Source organism: Chrysemys picta, chromosome 20 (assembly GCF_011386835.1).
Source record: "Chrysemys picta bellii isolate R12L10 chromosome 20, ASM1138683v2, whole genome shotgun sequence".
Classification (NCBI taxonomy): Eukaryota; Metazoa; Chordata; order Testudines; family Emydidae; genus Chrysemys; species Chrysemys picta.
Window position 1 is genome coordinate 15,488,090 of NC_088810.1, and position 21,267 is coordinate 15,509,356.

At 55.0% G+C, this 21,267-nt stretch overlaps 2 protein-coding genes across 2 annotated transcripts in view; both read right to left on the reverse strand.

Moving 5' to 3' along the window:
• KCNJ9 (potassium inwardly rectifying channel subfamily J member 9) overlaps positions 1-19,840 on the reverse strand; it is a 31,708-nt gene extending 11,868 nt beyond the window's left edge. Inside the window, exons 1-2 of the mRNA XM_005293759.3 lie at positions 15,259-19,840; positions 4,283-5,261 (exon numbers count right to left, since the gene is read on the reverse strand). Of these exons, the coding sequence (XP_005293816.2) occupies positions 4,283-5,261; positions 15,259-16,260 (1,981 nt within the window). The 5' untranslated portion in view covers positions 16,261-19,840. The remainder of the gene's footprint in view (positions 1-4,282; positions 5,262-15,258) is intronic.
• Positions 1-21,267, reverse strand: part of LOC101948039 (junctional adhesion molecule A-like) — a 333,339-nt gene that overhangs the window by 75,337 nt on the left and 236,735 nt on the right. The window lies entirely within an intron of this gene.

Here is a 21,267-nt window from a genome sequence, read left to right on the forward strand (position 1 = left end):
TAGAGTTTAGAGACCTGGATTCTAGTCCTGCTGACTCACTGTGTCACTTTGGGCAAATCCCTTGTCCTCACCGTGCCTCAGTTTCCACACCAGTATCCTGGTGAGACTATTACCTCACTGTGTCTGCCTTGTCTAATCAGATTGTGAGCATTTCCTGACAGGGACTGTATCCAGTGCTTAATTTGTAATGAAAGAGCCCCGGGGCTCAAGCAATTAGGTGCTTGGCTCAAGCAATTTTTTTACTTTTATAACTGACAGAGGTGCCAGGTTCTGAAATGCCAGGCTCAGAGGTGCCGGGGCTCTGAACGGCCAGGCCCAGCTGGGGTCTGTGCAATTGCTGGGGCAATGGGAGCCCTGATCTCAGTCAGGGTCTGTATAGTGCCCAGCACAATGGGGCCCTGACTTCCTTTGGTGCATCGATTTGCCACTACAATGCAAATCACAATTCGCTACCTGCTTCATAGCAGTTCTGGGAGGGTTAACGAATGTCCAAAAAGTGCTTTGAACGTACAACCCCCTATCGAAATGCGAAGCCCAGCAAATCTCAAACTGTGTTCTGCGAAGGCCTCGTGGTCTGTGGGCAGATGGCTGGGCACAAGGTGCTGGCTGCTGTAATACTTGCTCCGGATACTAGATTGCGCCAACAGACAGCTAGAATAAAACCTGTGCCCGCTCTGTATCTCTCCCAGAACGCCCCGTCACTGAAATTCACTGAGTGCCCAGGGGCTACTGTCGCTATGGCCCTGCCAAAGGGAAGGTTGCGGTGCTGCCCGGCTATCTGCCGCTGCTTATCTGGCCCCATCATGGCAGACCCTGAGTGCCTCACAAGCCTCAATGAACGTAACCTCACATCACCCATGGGGGAGCAGCATTATTAGCCCAGCTTTAAAGGGTAGTGAGGTCTAGTGAACAGAGTCCCATCTCTGCCACTGACCTGCTGAGTGACCTTGGGCAAGTCATCTCCACTCTTGGTGCCTTGGGTTCTTTTCCCACCCTTTGCCTGTCTAGTCTCAACCGGGAACTGTTCGGGGGCAGGGACTGCCTCTCACTATGCGTCTGTGCAGCATCCGGCATGATGGTGCCGTGATCTTAGTGGGCTTCTAGGCACTACCCTACTATAAATAATAATACCCACAGTGTAACAAATGGGGAAACTGAGGTGCAGAAAGGTCAGGGCTTACATTTTCGAAAGACTCATAGATTCATAGACTCTAAGGTCAAAAGGGACCATTATGATCATCTAGTCTGACCTCCCGCATGATGCAGGCCACAAAAGCTGACCCACCCACTCCTGGAAGAATTCTCCCCCTTGACTCAGCTGTTGAAGTCCCCAAATCATGGTTTAAAGACTTCAAGATGCAGAGAATCCTCCAGCAAGCGACCCCTGCCCCATGCTGCGGAGGAAGGCGAAAAACCTCCAGGGCCTCTGCCAATCTACCTTGGAGGAAAATTCCTTCCCGACCCCAAATATGGCGATCAGCTGAACCCCGAGCATGCAGGCAAGATTCTCTAGCCAGACCCTCTGGAAAAAGTTCTCTGTAGTAACTTTTAATATCCCATCATTGACCATTGTTACTAATTACCAGCGATGGCACGTTATTGACCTATTGACTAAAATCACGTTATCCCATCAAACCATCCCCTCCATAAACTTATCAAGCTTAATCTTAAAGCCAGAGAGGTCTTTCGCCCCCACTGTTTCCCTCGGAAGACCGTTCCAAAACTTCACCCCTCTGATGGTTAGAAACCTTTGTCTAATGTCAAGCCTAAACTTCCCCACGGCCAGTTTATATCCATTCGTTCTCGTGTCCACATTAGTACTGAGCTGAAATAATTCCTCTCCCTCCCTGGTATTTATCCCTCTGATATATTTAAAGAGAGCAATCATATCCCCCCTCAGCCTTCTTTTGGTTAAGGTGAACAAACCGAGCTCCTCGAATCTCCTTTCATACGACAGATTATCCATTCCTCGGATCATCCTAGTGGCCCCTCTCTGTACCCGTTCCAGTTTAATTTCATCCTTTTTAAACATGGGAGACCAGAACTGCACACAGTACTCCAAATGAGGTCTCACCAGTGCCTTGTATAACGGAACCAGCACCTCCTTATCCCTACTAGAAATACCTCGCCTAATGCATCCCAAGACCGCATTAGCTTTTTTCACGGCCACGTCACATTGCCGACTCATAGTCATCCTGCGATCAACCAGGACTCCGAGGTCCTTCTCCTCTTCCATTACTTCCAACCGATGCGTCCCCAGCTTATAATTAAAATTCTTGAAAGGGACAAGTGATCTGGAGGGGGAGGAGTCTGAATTCATGACGGGAGCTGGATTTTCAGTTTGGGGGGGCTCAGACTCAAAGCCATTAGTCACAGCTGAAAACTAAGACCCATGTGTCTTTAAGGGTCACACAGGGAGACTGTGGTAGCCCCAGAAATTGAATCCAGATCCCCTGAGCCCCTGTCCAGTGCCTTAACCACACAGCCACTGCCACACAAAACGCCCTCTTCACTACAGAGCACGTCCTGTTTGATTAAATCGATCAGCAGCCCATGGAATCGGTGCGTAACAACGAAGAGTACAGCGAGCACTGAAAGCAGAGCAGAAAGCCTCAGCACCCTGAGCGGCACAGATTTCATTTACATAAAGGCTCCAGGTCATTAACAGGGAATAAATGATGCATTCCCGCCACCAGCTTATGTCAATTGCATGATGGTTTATTGCCTGTGCTCGACACGACGCTTCAGAATAAAGGAGAATTTTTTAACCTCTTCAAAGTAATGGTGATTCATTCCCTATTGATTGAATAAAACAGGAATTACTGTTTATTTAATGATCTTCTCTTAGGGTTCCTATTTCTTCCAGCTGCCCTTTTTTTTCTTTTTCATTTTTCATTAACTAACGGGGAACTCAAATGCATCCAATATATTATTGTTTGGATAAAGGTAGCGCCTACAGACCATAACCAAGATCAGGACCCCAGACTGAGATCGGGGCCCCATTGTACCAGGCGTTGCATAGTCCCTACCTGAGAGTGGGGCCCCATTGTGCCAGGCGCTGCACACAGTCCTTCCCCGAGATCAGTGCCCCATTGTGCCAGGCACTGCACAGATATACAGAGATACACACTCCCTGCCTGAAAGAGCTCACAGTGTAAACAGTGTAAATTCCCATTTTACAGCTGGGGAACCTGATGCCCAGTGAGAGGAAGTGACCAACCCAAAAATCACAGGGAGTAAATGGCAGAGCCAGAATTGAACCCAGATCACATAGCCCTGAGCCAGTGCCGTGTACCCATGATCAGTGTAAACATTTTACCTCTACCTCCATAGCTTATCAGAGGGTTTTGTACCAGTGGCCCGGATCCCACTTTTAGCACTGAAGGACAGACCTCTCTCTATCTCTTGAGCTAAAGGAATAATTCCATTAGCTGTCAGGAGTAGTAGGTTGTTATCCTTTAAATGGCTCTGTTGCTGCCATTGCTATATGGATGAGATGTGACCAGGAATGAGGCAGGAGGTGAGCTCCAGGGGAGATCAGGAATGAGGCTGACAGAGATGGTAGAGCATCAGACAACAACAAGCTTCTTTGGAGTTGGATCGCAAAGAGGCTACACATGGGGGGAGGAAACCAGACTGCAGGGGGAGGAATGTAACAGGTTGGCACACTGCTGCTGTGGATCCAGCCAGGGAATGGCAAGTGAGCTTTCTCAACTCACTGAGGCTGGGAGGCACTGCCCACCCAGATTCAAGACAAGTAGGAGCAGGGTGTCTGGGGAGGGAGCACCTAGAGTGTGGGCTGAGCAGTCCTGAGGTAGAATCCCAGGTGAGCCCAGCCTGGGGAAAAGTCTTGGGCTGGATTCCTGTTGGGAATAAAGGACACCCCCCGCCCCTGTAAGTGAGGTATTCTGGGTGCAAGTGGAGCAGCCACATGGTCACCTCCCAGGTTAAATGCTGCCCAAAACCTGGTCTGGATCCAGCCTAGGCCTATGAAGAAATCACTCTGAACCTTGTCCCTAAACTGGGCTGGGAAAGTGTGAACAGGCCCAAAACCTGGACTGGAGTTAGTGTGAGACTGGAAGGGACTCAGTCTAAACATGGTCCCAAAACTGAACAAGAACTAGTGAGAGTCTGGCTTAGACCCAAATCTGGACTAGATCCAGAGCAAGACTGGGGCAGATTCAAGGTAAACCCTGTCCCCAAACCAGCATTAGCCTAGATTAGGCCCAAAACCCATCCTGGTCCAGTATGATCCTGGGGGACCCCAGGCACAACATCTTACCTGTGGCCTCCACCATCCCTTCCAAAATGACGACAATCTCAAACTCATCCTTCGCCAGCTGCTCCTTGGAGACCTCCCAGAAGGGGCTGTGCTCATTGATCTCGTGGCTGATGATGAGGGGCGAGACCAGGAAGAGGCGGTCGTCGCCCGTCTCGAAGCCCACGTTGATGTCCGTCTGGTTGAGGGGGATAAATTCCCCCTCGTGGGTCTGCTTGGACTTGATCAGCTTGGCCCGGATGGAGGCCTCCACAATGTGGGAGCTGCGCAGGTCCCCGACCCGGAACATGAGGCACAGGCGGTCATCGCGCAGTGAGACCACGGCGTGGGAGGAGAAGACGAGGGTCTCAGCCCGCTTGTTGGGCTGGGAGATCTTGACAAACATGCAGCCCACCATGAAGGCGTTGACCATGGAGCCCAGGATGGCCTGAAGCAGCAGGAGGATGATGCCCTCGGGACACTTGTCTGTAATGACCCGGTGACCGTAGCCAATGGTGGTCTCCGTCTCGATGGAGAAGAGGAAGGCCGAGACGAACCCATTGAGGTTGTTGACACAGGGCGTCCAGGTGTGGTCCTCCAGGTGGTCCAGGTCGCCACGGCAATAGGCAATGAACCACCAGATGAGGCCGAAGAAGAGCCAGGTGATGGCGTAGGCCAGGGTGAAGACCAACAGGCTGAAGCGCCACTTGAGGTCCACCAGGGTGGTGAAGATGTCCGTGAGGTAGCGGTAGGTCTCCCGCACGTTGCCGTGCTGCACGTTGCACTTGCCACCCTTCTCCACGTACCGCTGGCGCCTTTTCTTCTTCTCAGCCTTCTCCCGCTCGTTCTCCCTGCGGAGCCGCGCTGAGGCCTTGGATGGGCGGGAGCAGAGCGGGGGCTTCGCCTCACTCACCGGAGTCTCGGGGATGGTGGAGAAGCCAGAGTTCTCCTTCGCCATCTTAGCACCCTGGAGACTAGCTGCCCCGGCCAAGCTCCTTAGAGTCTGAGGGAGCAAGCAGGACACTGGGGATAAACAGATGCACCCCCACCTTTCACAGTATGGACACTTAACCCTTATAGCACCGAGGACTTACAGATCCACCTCCAGTCCTCCCTCTACCCCCCACTACGGTGTCCCAGCTCTTCGATCAATTCTTGATTATCTCCCTGGTGACCCCTTAACTCCCCAAGCCTGCCCTCAACTCCTGATTGCTCCCCTAGTGCCCCCCAACTTCCCTCAAGCCCCCAGACCCAACCCCAACTCCTGATTGCTCTCCTGGATGTTCCCCAACTCCCCTCAACCCCCCCAGACCCAACCCCAACTCCTGACTGCCCCCAGTGACCCCCAACTCCCCTCAACCCCCCCAGACCCAACCCCAACTCCTGACTGCCCCCCAGCAACCCCCAATTCCTCTCAAACCCCCCCAGGCCTGCCCACAACTCCTGATTGCTCCCCTGGTGCCCCCCAACTCCCCTCAACCCCAGACCTACCCCCAACCCCTGCTTGCCCCCAGTGACCCCAACTCCACATAACCACCCTTCCAGGTCCACCCCAATTCCTGATTGTCTCCATGATGCCCCCAACTCCCCATAGCCCCCTAAATCCCTCCTAACTTCTGATCTTGCCTTCTATCCCCCACCCAAAATACAGCCCCTCAGAGCCCCAACCTGGCTCCCGCTCCCCTTCCATGGGCCTGGCTTCCTGCCAGCTCCCTTCCCTGAGCTTCCCCCACAATTGCCCTGTGCCACCCCTCCTGTGCTATGGGCTGCCAGCATGGCTCAGTGGTGAGGGCCCCAGGCTCTGCCACTGATTGGCTGCCTGGCCTTGGGCAAAGTCCCCGTGCCTCAGTTTCCCCCTTTCCTCTGTGCAACGGAGGGTGCTAGCACTCATCCTGCTGCGCAGGCTGCTCTGGGGTGGAGGGAGGAGTGAGTAGGGCAGAGACATTAGCAGAGCTGACGCTGCACAGAGCCTTGACAGGAGGGAAGAAGCCAGTGGCAGTCCCCACCTGCCCCTCCCCAGCGCCCGTGGCTGTGCTGGCTATCGTACTGGGGAGCTCACCATGGGGTAGCCGGCAGTGCAGCAGAGCTGGCATTGTTCAGCAAGCAGACTAGCAGGGGGTGGGGTTCCAGCTTAGAATCCCCTAGCGCTGTCTGCAGAGCAGAGACACACGTCATTTACCCAGTTACCCCAGCTCACTTCTGAAGGGAGTGAGACTGGAGCCCTCTCTCCACAGATCAGAGACAGCAGGGCTGGGGCAAGGCTGATCTCCTCTCGGACTGGGGGAGAGCATCTCCAGGGCCCCTGGAGTCCTGCTTCCTGGAGCCCCCCCCCCCCCCCCCCCGCAGAGCTCATTTATCACAGCATCTTCTGAGATGTGGATACGGATCAAAATGCAACGCTGATGTAAACAGGCTCCAATGCATGGCGCCTCCCATCACCGAGCTCTGGGGACTGAACTGAGACCTACAAGCTCATTGCACTGAGCGCATGGAAGAGCCGTGAGGCGCAGCTGACTTTCAGTCATTAGAGAGCACGTAAACCACTGACTGAAGCTGTGTCCACTAGGACTGGGCCCAAAATGTAGATATTGTAAACGGGGGAGGGGGTGAGCTTTAATGAGCTAGATTTTGGGGATCCAGTTTTAGTCACTTCACAGGCAAAACTCCTGTTCAGCTACAGGGATTTTAAAAACAAACAAGCAAACAAACAAACAAACCCTGCATCGGAACTGGATAAAAACTTCAGGATTTAGCTCAGCACAAACAGACATGTGAGACCCACAGCGCAGCATCTCTGGGCCCTGTGCCATAGAACCAGGATGTGAAACTGACCAGAAAGAGAACCGTGAAACTGACTAGGATGCCGGGAGCTGAGTGACCTGCAGCAAATCAACCAAACAACATCCAGAGCGAACAGTGGACATCTCATTCTTACATCGCGCTTTTCACCAGTAGTTACAAGGCACTTTACAGAAGAGGGCAGTATCGTTATCCTCATTTTACAGATGGGGAAACTGAGTCACAGTGAGGCCAAGTGGCTTGTCCAAGGTCACTGAGCAAGCCAGTGACAGAGCCAGGAATAAAGTAAATATCTCCAGAGGGTCCGTCTAGAGCTCTGTCCACTAGCCACACTGGGTGCAAGGTGTGGGAAATTAAGACCTTTCCGTTTTAATGACTGCAGAGATCAGTAACACAGTGGTGATGTTTGGGTCCCTCTGAACTGCTGCTTAACAACCCCCACACTTGCTCCCTGCAACACACTGATCTCCCCCATTTTCCTACACAGCATCCCTCCCCTGCGCCTTCCCCCTGCTGCCTGTAGCACAATGGCCCCTATCACTGCACTGGGATCAGCAGGGACTCAGAGGGGAGGGTGCCTCTACTGTATCACCAGCCCCAATTCCTGCAGCTCCTGAGTTTTGCCAGCCGTCTCCCCTCCACACAGTGACAAGGCTGCTTAGCTGGAGAGCTAACAAGGCCACAGCTGGAGGGATCTTTCCGGGGTCCCGTGAGCCTCACTGAAACTCTTCATATGCCTGGGTGGAGGAAGCTGAAGACTCGGGGGTGGTGGGGGCAAGCCCGAGTAGCTGGGCTACATGGGGGAGGGGGTTATCAGCTGCGCATCCAGGTCCAGAGCCCTCCCATCCCATCCCCCCCCCCCCAATGACAGCTCAGGCACCCTCCCTGTCTCTCCTCACCTGGCTGAGTGCCTCATCGAGCTGCAGCAGGACTCCCTTCAGCCCCAGGGAGCTGAGAGCAGCGGCGGGAGGGGGTGGGGAGAAGGGAGGATGACAACCTCTCTGCAGGGAGGGAGGCCTGGAGATCTCAGCCCTGTGACAAGGATCCAGGCAACGAGATTGCCGGCACCACTAGGCTGCATGGTTAGAGTAAGCCATGGTCACAACCAGCCAGGGGCCACTAGCTGGCTGTGAATCTGTCTTCCCAGCCCCTCTCTGCTCAGCGGTGCTCCTCGCTGGCCATCTCCAGAGAGGGGGCTCCCCTCAGGAGAGGTGCATGCTGAGCAGATGCACCCCCACTTCCCTCCCTGCTAACATCTCCCACCCGACTGCAGCCAATTCAGCCTTGCCTGGACCCAGAGCTCACACCTGGAGCCACCTTGCAAGCCTGGCTCAGCGCCCCCATCTGCACTGTAACAAACAATAGGAGCTAGGGTTAGAACCCTGGTTCCTCATCTCCAAAAGCCCAGGCCTCTACTGCTTGAGCTAATGGAGGGCTCCCTGAGGCAGCAGTAGTAGAGTCTTTATCCTCTTGGGGCAGCGATGAGGGAAGCTGCTGCCTCACGGATGGCAACAGGGCTCCAGGCTGCAGCTTACTGCTCTGTGAGGAGGCGGCTACTCAGATGGACTCAGAGCCAGCTACAGCTTTGGCCCAGATCCCAACCCCTTTCTATTTTCAGTCAATTCTCACTTGGCCTTGATGCCCCCTGGCCTCACCCTGGAGAAGTTGCCCCATCTCAGCAGGAACCTTGTGCCATTTCCAACCCCCTTTCCAGGCCAAAGTGCTTCGGAGACAGACGCGAACCCAACCTTCGAACTGCCTGGGGTTCAGTCACCGCTACCGGGAAAAGTCTCCCCTCCCTCTCTGAGCTGCAGGGAGCTGCAAGATCCCACTATGCAGAGGGGCAGGGCAGGGGGTGGGACACCTGTCTAGTCTCCAAGTACCCTGCTGGGGGAGAGCTGCCACGGTGCAGGCTACAAAAACTACTAGAGCTGGGGGACTGGCTCCTCCGCTCCCATGCAGGGCTCCATGGAACACCCCACCAGCCACCCTCCAGGTCCCCACTCTCTGGTGCGACGCAGTGATCCAGCCGCACCTCCCGGTCTCTTCAGATGACAGTGAAGTACAGACCCATAAGCCTCGCTGGAGGGCCAGAAGTCCCTCTGCCCCCTGACATCTAGCATTTGAGACATGGCTCCCCCAGGTCCGGTCTGGGACCGTGCCCCAGTGCGCTGGGCACAGCATGGGCGAGTTAGTGATGGGGAAGCCGTCAAGAAGCAAATGTCAATCAAATCCTCCACCGGGAAATCTTTATACACTCGTGACAACAAAGGACTCGTATTGCTAGCTAGAGCTGGGGAATACTGTGGCTGCCTCATGGTACTGACCCCCAGCACCGCGGCTATACCTGTCCTGACCCCCCCACTCCTGCTCTGCTCATGCTCCTAAATCCAGGTTTGCAGAACCTCTGCTGTTCCAGTCTTGGGTTCCCACCAACAGCTCTGCTGGTGCCCCTCAATCAATCTTAGCCCTAAGCTCCACCTACACAGAGCTCTGCCGGTTCCCCTCAATCCTAAGCCCTGACCCCTCGCTACGCCTGGCCTGGGCTCTCCATCCTGACCTCTGCCCAGGCACCTGATTCACAGCAGCACCCCCTGCTGGGAGGGGAAAGGGGATGACCACAGGTTCCCCGGTGCGTTCTGCCGTGCAGTGAACTCAGCTCCGGGACATAGCCTCTAACGTTCATGCCGTGCTTTTCATAACGAGGACAGTCCAGCTGAGGCGACTGGGGAAGCTTGGCCCGGGCCTTGGTAATAAATATTGACTTTGCATCTGAAGATAATGGGGCTGTTTGTGCTTCTTATGCTACAAAAGCACCCAGGCGCCGTGCCGCTGCCTCAGCATTTGTCCCCCCGCCCATTACTTAGCACCCTCGCTTAGTCCTTGGGCTGCTTCTGCCACCGGGCATTGATTACATGCAACCAATTCCAGTGCAAAAAAACGCACTGGGCTGGTACTGGCCCAGCCTAAATAACACCTGGTAACATTTCATAGAATCATAGAATCATAGAATATCAGAGTTGGAAGGGACCTCAAGAGGTCATCTAGTCCAACCCCCTGCTCAAAGCAGGACCAATTCCCAGCTAAATCATCCCAGCCAGGGCTTTGTCAAGCCGGGCCTTAAAAACCTCCAAGGAAGGAGACTCCACCACCTCCCTAGGTAACGCATTCCAGTGTTTCACCACCCTCCTAGTGAAATAGTTTTTCCTGATATCCAACCTGGACCTCCCCCACTGCAACTTGAGACCATTGCTCCTTGTTCTGTCATCTGCCACCACTGAGAACAGCCGAGCTCCATCCTCTTTGGAACCCCCCTTCAGGTAGTTGAAGGCTGCTATCAAATCCCCCCTCATTCTTCTCTTCTGGAGACTAAACAATCCCAGTTCCCTCAGCCTCTCCTCATAAGTCATGTGCTCCAGACCCCTAATCATTTTTGTTGCCCTCCGCTGGACTCTTTCCAATTTTTCCACATCCTTCTTGTAGTGTGGGGCCCATTTCTAAAGCAGCTCCCATCCTGACAAAGCCGGCAGAACTTTGCAAAGTGCAGCCTCCATTAGACACACCCCCCGAGAGCTGGTTTAGACACTGGGTATCCTCTAGAACAGTGACATGCAGCCACCTTTGGGGAGTGCCGCGGAAGCTGCAGAACAGCGCACAGCCATGCTGCCTGCAAGCTGGATATCCGGCAGGGAAAAGTTGAGGGGTAACTTCTCCAGTTGAAACGGGTGTGGTGGGGCAGGAAAGAAAAGTCTGAGCAGGAAACCCATCTGCAAAGCCCTGGGGCAACGGGATCTTTTAGGGGGTGGCCCTGTGAGGTGCTGGGACCTGCAATTCCCACAGGTCTGCACCCCATAGTGTCAGGGTCTGTGTCCCAGTATAGTCATGGCCCTTCATCCAATAGATGGCGCCTCCAGCAGTGAGGCAGCCCAGAGCACTGCGCTGGGTCCTGCTCCTGGCTCGGACACTCACCGGCTCTTGGCCTGGGGCAAGTATGTCAGGGCCAGAGTCAGGTCTCATGTGCTACCACCCACTACCACTCTGTGCCTCAGTTTTCCCACTGGTAAAATATGCAACCCTGTGCTAAATGCAGTAGAACTTGCTACCACTAGGGTATACACACACACACATACACTGACATACAACACACACACAATCACAGACACACCATACATACCACACAAAACCAAAACACACACATGAGCAAATATGAGCAAAACATACACAGTCAAAAATATACAGACACATACAAAGATAGACAAAATGCACACACAATAAACACACACACAGCACTCAGGCATGCACATACTCAAACAAAAGCACAAACACACACAAGATATGTATATACACACCCAAAACATACACACGCACACACAAACATACCCAAACACGCACACCCTTACTTGTGAGCATGAATTTTTGAGCACAAACATGCTGTCACAATTTTCACAGGGTTCCATGAGCATCCCCAAATCTCACAAAATAAAGAACTCAATCAATTTGGGCCTCATGAAATGTGCTGGTGACTGATCTCACACCCATCCCCATGACTCATGCCCCACAGCCCAGCTCTAGCCCCATGACGGGGCTTTCCCAAGGTATGTCTGAGGTTTGCTGTGTTGTATCAATATTATTCAACCCCATGTGTCTTTTTCTGGGGGTTGGCGGCTGGGAAGCAGCGTCTGCCAGAGACGCAGCTGGCGATTTTACCCACGGTGGGCTCTGAACCAATGACGAGAGAGATGATAAGATTTTACAGTACATTCGAGTAGCAAAACCCTTCTCTGTACTCTACACAGAGGCAGTGCAGGACCCAGCCCCATGGGAGGGGGATGAGACAGCTGCCAGTGCAGCAGGGAAATTGACAATTTGGGCACAGAGAAAGACATAAACCCTCAAGTAAGGACCCTCTTTATACGTCCTTGGGGAGATTAGAACCAGGACCTTTAGCTGTAATGGGGAGGGGGGAATTTCAAAAGCACACAGCACTGGCTTCATGCTGCTCTCTCGGCAGTAAGTGGGAGTTTTACTATTAATTTAATGGAGCAGAGCTGGGCCACCGCTGGGCACTTCTGAAAATGCCACCAGCTTCATTGCCCCTTATTGCTTGAGCTAAAGGAGCTAGTAGCAGTCATAGGCTAGCTACTGGGGAGATGCAAAGCAACCACCTGGTGAATTTCACTAGCTCCAGATCAGTGCCCCGGTAATCAGAACGCCTGGGTTCTATTCCTGATTCTGTCATTGACTCCCCCTGTGACGTCGTCCCCTCTCTGGTGTTTTAGTGCCACCGCCCCTCCTGGGGTGATGTAGCAGCCCACGATTTGAGAGTGACAGGCGGGGAGCACTCAGGGTTAGGACTGTGAAGCCTGTGCTGGGATTATTAATAATAAGGCTGAGCAGCAGACGATAGTGCGGGTGCTGATGGCCTACTGGAAACGGCCTTTAGTAGCGTGCCTGGGATTAGCCAGTTGAGCTAGCTAGGAAAGGAGGCAGGATGAGCCAACCTTAGCAGGGGGACTCTGAGCTACAAATCCAGGCCCCAATCCTGAGGTGTCCCCCTCAGACCTGACTGCCAGAGCATAGCCTGCTGCTAGCCTACAAAGCCATCCCGCCCTTTGACCTCAGGGAGTTGGGAGACTTTTTCTGCCCAGTACAGGCTGAGTTGGCTTAGAAGGGACAAAGTCTCCTGGGTAATTAAAGGACAATGGCAGAGGTGCCCACTGGGGAGTCAAAGTGCGACAATTTGTTATGAAGGAAAGTCCAGCACAGAGGGGAGATCGTCCGAGGTGCTCGGCATGCCGAGTGCTGGGGGCTCCTTGTGGGAGCTGAGCCTTGGAAAGCCTGACCCCATGGGGCTACCCCACAGACTCTCTGTGGATTTCAAGGAGCTTTGGACCAGGACCTACAGTTCAGGGAGTCATTCTTCCTAATTACCCATTAGGAAGCAGCCATGTGGGCACAGGGAACTGCCTGAGAAATTTCTGAACCATATAATACTTTGATCTTTACATCTGTTGCCCTCAGGGCACTTAGTAAAGAAGGATAGGCTTGTGGTTAAGGGTACAGTTCCCAGCTCTGATATGGACTCCCTGCGTGACTTTGGGAGAGTCACATGATTGCTCGGTGCCTCCGTTTCCCATGTGTTAAATGGGGACCCTTCCTTTCACTATGCCTTTGTCTCTTTCAGCTACAAGCCCTTTGGGGGAGGAACCACGTCTCACTCTGTGCAGTGCCTGGCACGATGCAGCTCTGATCTCAGTTAGGGACTCTAGGCATTGCAGTGCTATGAAAAAACGTGCCATTGTCCCCATTTCACAGCTGGGAAAAACTGAGGCAGAGAGAAGTCACTTGCCCAAGAGCAGCGGGGAATAGAACCCCACGCCAGTGCCTCCCCACGGCTGCCTCTGTGCTCTATTGTTTGAGAAAAGAATCTGGGGTGCTTTAGGGACTGACGACGTAACTACCTGGGCAGTGACAACAATAGACCTCGCTTCACTGTGCTGTGGGAGGCTCCTGCCATCCTAGGCACTTTAGCAGGGTGGGATCTATGCTCCCAGGGCTGGATCCTCCCATGTGGGCTGGTCATTTAACCCCCTCCGTGGCTGGTAGAATCTCACCACTCTCCAGCCATCTTAACCAGCTCAGGAGACTGCCCAGGGTAAGGGTGGCGTAGAATGGCTATCGGGGCTCCTCTGCCACTCCCCCTCCCTGCTGTTGGCATAGCAACAGTAACGGGGCATGACTGGGATGCTGCTGATCTCAGCTGTGTGCAGCCAGCATAGATTAGAGCAGCTCCCAGGCTGCTCCAAATCACTGGAGCGAGGGACCAGCTGTGCCAGGACCAGGGGAGGGCAGAGAGGAGCTTTACCCCATCCCTGCCCACACCCAACCTGCAGCCTGGGCACTTCCCTCTTCAGCTTGGCCCCAGGAGCTCTACGCTGCATCATCCGAGTGGGACCTGTAACAGCATATCCCACCGCTGTATCCTGGGCCTGTGAGGGGCAGAGAGCCCCCACCCCCACTGCCTGTCCAGGGAGCACTCAGCAAAGGCCACGCATCTCACCCTCAGGCTCCCAATCTTAGGTACATAGCTGGCCCTGTTACCCTAGTATCTGGGCATCTCACAAACTCTAATGTATTTAGCCTCACACACACACACACACACACACACACACACACACACACACACCATCCCAGCAGGACATGGCGATCATCCCCATTGCACAGCTGGGAAACTGAGGCACATCCCCAAGGCCACGCAGGGAGTCTGTGGCAGAGTGGGGACCTGGAGCCAGGACGCCCGCAGGCCGGGCCAGCACCCTCACTGGTGGGCCCTCCCTCCCCTCGACAGGCCTGGGGCTCTCAGAAAAGCCCGGCTCAGGCTCCTGCAGGCTGATTCAGCTGCAGCTTCCACCTAGAGGGACGCTGGCCACATCCAGAGTGACCCCCGCCCAATCACCACCCATCTGGGAGCGATGCAAATCCATAGTCCCAGGCTGCCCCCTCGGCTCTCCCCCGCCCCAGGGTGATCTGACAGCTGTGTCCTTGGGCGCCCGCTGCCTGACTGGGGCTGTGGGGTTGGAGAGGGAGATTGTGCCTGGTGCTTCTGCCAGTCCCACTTCCTAGCCCTGAGCGCCCTCCTGGACCCTCTCCCTGAGCCTCCACGGGGGAGGGTGTAAATTCAGCTACCCCCCCCCCCCCAATGGCTTCCACAGTTGGGCTCCGGATCAGAGCGTCCCCAGATCTCGGGGGCGGGCAGTGCTGACCCCCTCCTGCCCCGTCACTTACCAGCACGGTGGGAACAAAACGCCACCGGGTCCGAGTTTCACACCCGCCCCCCTCCCCAGGTGTAAACGGCAGCGACCGGATCCGGAGTCCGGGTGGGCCCACTCGCTGGGTGACCCTTGAAGTCAGGGCGAGTCGGGACCGGGGGAAAGGGGCGGGCAGCGCGTTTGAGAAATGAACCAGCCCCCCGGCACCCCACTCCCCAGAGCCCGGTGCAAACATCCCCCCTTCCGCAGGGCTGTTCACTCCCGCCCCCCCGCAACTCAGCCCTGCCCCCCCCCCCCCGGCCCGCCAAGTGTGAGCAGCCCCAGGGGCTAGCGGGGGCGGGATCGGGCCCCTCCTCCCCAGCCCATGCCCGCCCCCGCGGCCCCGGCCGGCGGCGCACGGAGCTGTCCGGCTCCCCAGTGCTGATCACTTACCGCGGCCGGGCGCCCGCAGCCCGCCCATGGTCCGCCGCGCAGCCAGCCGGGGAGCGCCCGGGATCCAGCCGCAGCTGCAGCCGGAGCTGTGCGTGTGTCTGTCTGTGCGTGTCTGTGTGTCGGTGTCCTCCCCTTCCCAGGCACCCCCGCTTCCCGGCCGTTGCCACGGCAACCGCGCCGGACCTCCCCGAACGCTCCGCTCTCCCCAGCCCGGCCCGGGATCTCGGACCCGCCGGGGTCCCCCCAGCCCCGGATCCCCGCAGCGCCCCGATCCCGCCGCACGGCGCTGAACCGAGCCTGGAGCCGCCCCGCCCCGGGCAGAGCCGCGTCCGAGCCCGGGAGAACGTTCCATAGCCACGGAGCCAAAGACTGACAGACGGGTTGTCCGTCCCCATACACCTGCTCCTCCTCCAGCCAGCCACCCAGCCATCTAGCCCCATACACCTTCTCCATCCATCCATCCATCCATCCATCCATCCATCCATACACCTCCTCTATCCATCCCTCTGTCCCCATACACCTTCTCCATCCATCCATCCATCCTCCATCCCTCCAGACACCTCCATTCATCCACTTCATCCATCCATCCATCCATCCATACACCTCCTCTATCCATCCCTCTGTCCCCATACACCTTTTCCATCCATCCATCCATCCTCCATCCCTCCAGACACCTCCATTCATCCACTTCATCCATCCATCCATCCATCCCTCCAGACACAGCCATCTATCCATACACCTCCTCCTTCCATCCATCTGTCCCCATATACCTTCTCCATCCATCCATCCATCCATCCATCCATCCATCCATCCATCCATCCATCCCCATACACCTCCATCCATCCATCCATCCATCCATCCATCCATCCAGATCTCCATCCCTCCATCCACCTCATCCATCCATCTGTATACCCATCCATCCATCCATACACCTCCATCCATCCATCCATCCATCCATTCACTTCTTCCATCCATTAATCGATACCCATACACCGTCTCCATCCATCCATCCCCTCCCCCTGAGGCCCTGCCCTCACTCTGCCTCTTCCAGCCTCCGCTTCCTCCTCCTCCCCCATGCACATCCGCCTACCACCCACCGCCAAACAGCTGATCGGGGCCAGCCGCAGAACAGCTGATCGGTGAGGGATTGTGGAACAGCTGATTGGGGGACCGCTGAACAGCTCATGGGCAGGTGGCTGGTGGGTGCTGAGCATCCACTATTTTTTTCCATGGGTGCTCCAGCCCCAGAGCACCCACTGAGTCTGCACCTATGCATCCATCTATCCACATATACCTCCTCCTCCATCCATCCAGTCATCTTGATATACCTTGTCCTCTGTCCATCCATCCATGTATCTGTCCCCATACACCTCCTCCATCCATTCATCCAGTCATCTTCATATACCTTGTCCTCTATCCATCCATCCATGTATCTGTCCCCATCCACTGCCTCCATCCATTCATCCATCCAGTCATCTTCATATACCTTGTCCTCTATCCATCCATCTATCGATCTGTCCCCATACACCTCCTCCATCCATCCATCCATCCAGTCATCTTCATATACCTTGTCCTCTATCTATCCATTCATCCATCTATCCCCATACAGCTCCTCTATCTATCTATCTATCTATCTATCTATCTATCTATCTATCTATCTATCTATCTATCTATCTATCTATCTATCTATCTATCTATCTATCCCTATACACCTCATATCTCTCTCGCTCTCAGTCCATTTCTCCCTCTATCAGTCTCTCCAGCATCTCTTTCTATCACCTTCCATCTATCCATAATTTCTCTCCTTATATGCCTCCATCCAGCACAATTTTCAGTGTTGATCTCCCAAGTTCCTATATGCCTCTTTTTACAAAGTCAAGCGTAGGAAAGTGTTTCTAAAAAAGATCTTCTGTATCTCCAGTGTGTCTCTCGGTTTCGCTGTGTCTCTGCCTGTCTTTCTACACAGGCACACACAGACACACACACAAACACACACACACACCTCCCCATAGTCCCACTATTTACAAAGCTTTCTCTCCTCTCTATACCCAGTGCATTATCCACACCCTCCTACAGGAGCAGTGACTATTTATAGAACTCTCCCTGTGCTGTTCTCTTCATACAGCATTTGATACACAGCCTCCCACTCCAGCAGCAACTATATATAGAGACAAAGGGGAAATGTTACAGGCTCAGCCTTTTGGGGTCTTTCCAGGGAAGGCTGGGCAGATCTTGGCCTTAGCTGGGGGGTTAGAGATTTGCTCCCAAGGTGAGGACAGTGTGATTTGGGGGGTTGGCAAGGGGCAGCCTCTCCCATTGAACTAGCAGTTTGCCAAAGCGCATGTGGATTTGGGGGAGCAGGGAGGGAGCAGAGTTATCTACCAGCATGGGCTGGGGAGGTCTCTTCCCTTCCACCTGGTGAGAGGAGATGGGTGCACTTCATGGTCATCCCCAATAGCATTCTGGCCTGGTTTCTATAAATATCTATTCAGTGCCAGGCCAGGGTGACACTGGGGGGTCCAGGAGACGCAGGCTGGCATGTGCCCAAGTGGAGGGTGTGGGCTGTGCCTGGATCTGAGAGGGAGGGAGGGGTTATCACCCCACACTCGGACATCCTCCAAAACAGAGAGCAAGAGAGCAGCGGGGGTTGATTGGCAGGTGGGGCAGGGCCCTGAGACATCCAAGTACCTGAGCCTGTCTCTTCCCCCTTCTCCATCTCGCTCTGTTTCTCTACTCCTCTCCCTCTCGCCTTCTTCTGCCCCCATTCTCCCCCACCCCCCCCAGGCTCTCTCCACTTGCTCCAAGCTGGACTGGGCTGGGGCACAGCCCGGCTGAAGCTCCCAGGGCACTTTTGGGGTTCCCACTCCCCAGATTTCTGGGGATGGGTGAGGTCGTCTCTGGTACCCTGGTGGGGGGGTCTCGCAGCTGATGCCCCATGCCCGGTGCCATCTCCCTGTCCCTCATGCGTAACAATCCCGGTTACTCCATCACCTGCTGTTCTGCGATAGGCTGAGAGCTGAGGGGTCCGTCTCTCCCGGGAAGCAGCTGCTGCTCCCTGACCTGTGATCCGAGTGGCAACGGGGCGCTGCCTGGGTGACAGCCTCTGTCAGGAGAAGGCGAAATGTCCAGCAGCCACGGTGGACAGGACTGCATGCCATTGTCCACCTGCTGCTGAGCGCTGCTGGATCCTAGATGGATCCCGGCACAGGCTGCCGGGCCTGGCGAATCATCGCTGGGGATATGCTAGCAAGACTCAGCCTCCGGCTCTGGAGCCCCATGCGGCACTCGGGGCACTGGCTCTTGTGGAATCCTGGTTAGGTCAAGACAGCTGTCGCTGCTATGGGGCGAGTCTCACGCTGTGCTCTCAGCTCCTGGGGACTTTACATTGGTTCTTTCTTTGATTTTTCCTTCCATTTAAAATAAAAGTAACCCGGACTGAAGATGCTTGTTTACTGTTTGCCTGGGGCAAGGCACACAGCATCTAATGGCACAATACCAGCTAGGGCCCAATGCTCATCCGGAGGTGAACATTTTAGCTACATCCATGTCATCTCACAGCTTTAACCAGAGTAATAATTCTCTGTATTACTGCAGGGTCATCTGAAACCATACCCCATTGTGCCAGGCGCTGCACAGAGTGAGAGATGGTCCCTTCCCCAAAGAGCTCCCAGGCTAAATAAACCAGACAGACCCAGGGTGGGAGAGGAAACAGAGACCCAAGGTCACCCAGCAGGGAAGTGGTAGAGCTGAGAATAGAACCAGGTATCTTGTGTCCCCACCCAAGGTCCTACCCACTAGAATGAACCAATCTGATTGACGCCTTCTTTGTACTGGCAACACAAGGTTCAAGTCAACGGTGAAACTGGCCAAATTTGCCCCTGGTGTCAGGGGGGGAAACTCCAGCCATTTCTATAGGGCTGGGTACGCTGCAGCCAACTCCGTGCTTCCATTTGGCACATAGCGCTTTTCACCCCATCTCTCCGCATGCTTGGCAGAGAAGGGCCAGTATCCTTAGCCAGGGAAAAATGCAGAGGCAGCCAGGGAAGAACCCAAGGATGATTCAAGGCCTGCCAAGCCTGCCTGAGAGCAAGTGATTCAGTCAGTGCAGCTGATCGAAAAGAAGGCCGCGGCGTGACTTGCTCATGGTTGTTCACCCCTGCGGGGAGAGGAGATTTCTGAGCGTGGAGGTCTCTTTAACCTAGCAGGCAGAGGCCAAGCAAGGCCCAGTGTCTGGAATCTGATGCTAGACACGCAGACTAACGTGCAGATTTTTACGAGGACAGTGGTGGAGTCCTCATCACCTGGAGTCTCTAACTCAAGGTGGGGGTCTCTTTCCAAGAGATCGGCTGTAGCTCCACTGGACGTGATGGGCTGGATGCTGGGGGAGGTTCTCTGGATGGGGTTATACAGGGGCTCAGTCTAGGGGACCAGAACGGGCCCTTCTGGCCTTACCATCTACGAGTCGTTCCCATTTCACAGATGTCATCTGCTGGGCAGGGATGGTGTCCCTAGCCTCTGTTTGCCAGAAGCTGGGAATGGGCGACAGGGGATGGATCACTTGGTGATTCCCTGTTCTGTTCATTCCCTCTGAAGCACGTGGCCTTGGCCGCTGTCGGAAGACAAGATACTGGGCTAGGTGGGCCTTTGGTCTGACCCAGTATGGCCGTTCTTATGTTCTATGTTCTTTTGGGGAGATTGTGTCAGGGTAACTTGCCCAAGGTCACACAGAGCTTGGAAGAGAACCCAGGTGTCCGGGCTCCAGCACGTACGAGTCTGAATCGAAACCTTCCCCTTTGCCCGTCCTTTGCCCAGCGGAGGCAGCTGCCTTCTCTCAGTACAATAATCCAGGCACCCTGGGGAGAGCAAGAGAGAAAAGAAAGCTCGGCGCACTGCCCAGGGGGCAGAGGGGTGAGCGGCAGAGCCAGCCTCCTGCAGCGGGAGCCGTGCCCCGCTCCACTGCTCTAATGAAAAGGAACTTGCTAGCACAGAGCATCACAGGAGACAGGCAGGGAGAGCAGGGGATGAATCCAGCTGCTAAAATAGGCCTGGCCTGGTTAAGGCTGGGTGTATAAATAACCCTTCCCCACTGCCTCGGCACTGGGCCCTGGGGGATGCGTTTGGCGCAGGGCTCCTGCTGGTTTTAGCAGCTTGATTTTCTTGTTGCTGCCTGGCGGGAGGTGCCCAGGCATTGCATAAAGCTGCCGTGTTAAATGCAGGAGAGTTCAGAATCCGTGTGCCACAAAGGAACTTTCCTGCGGGGGACGGAGGGATGGGATCTGGGGTGTTGGCAGCTCACTCAGAAAAGAAAATGGCTCCAATTAATTGTGCAGCCTGTCACAGAGGTTGGGTGTGGGGGAAAGCGCAGCTGAGCAAGGGGGGAGTAGGAGTCAGATCTCCTGGGTCCTATTCCAGACTCTGGGAAAGGAGTGGAGGCCACTGGTTAGAGTGGTGATGGTGAGGCTGGGAGCCAGGACTCCTGGAGCCTGATTCTCCTCACCTGCTCCTTACAGGTATTACCCATTGACTTTCCTGGACGTTGTGTCCTGCTTGGCCCTGTGAGATGAGAATCATGCCCTTGCATGCTGGCCCCAGCTCTGCCACTGCCTGGCTGTGTGACCTTGGGAGAGTCCCTTCCCTTCTCTTTGGGCTGATTAGACCTGCTCTTTCCACAGACGCTAAGAATAACCCCACAGCACGCCTTGCCCAGCCCTCTCCAGGCAGCTCCCTAAAGCCGTTAGCAGTGCTGAGTGAGCACAGGTGACCAGGGCTGGCTCCAGGCACCAGCCAAGGAAGCAGGTGCTTGGGGCGGCCAATACAAAGGGGCGGCACTCCGTTCGGTATTGGGGCGGCTCGTCCGGGTCTTCAGCGGGAATTCAGCGGCGGGTCCCTCAGTCCCTCTCTTCCTCTTTGAGCTGCCACCGAACTGCCGCCGAAGAATGGAGCGATGCGACTGAGCTGCCACCGATCAGCTTGTGGGTTTTTTTTTCGCCGCTTGGGGTGGCAGAAAAC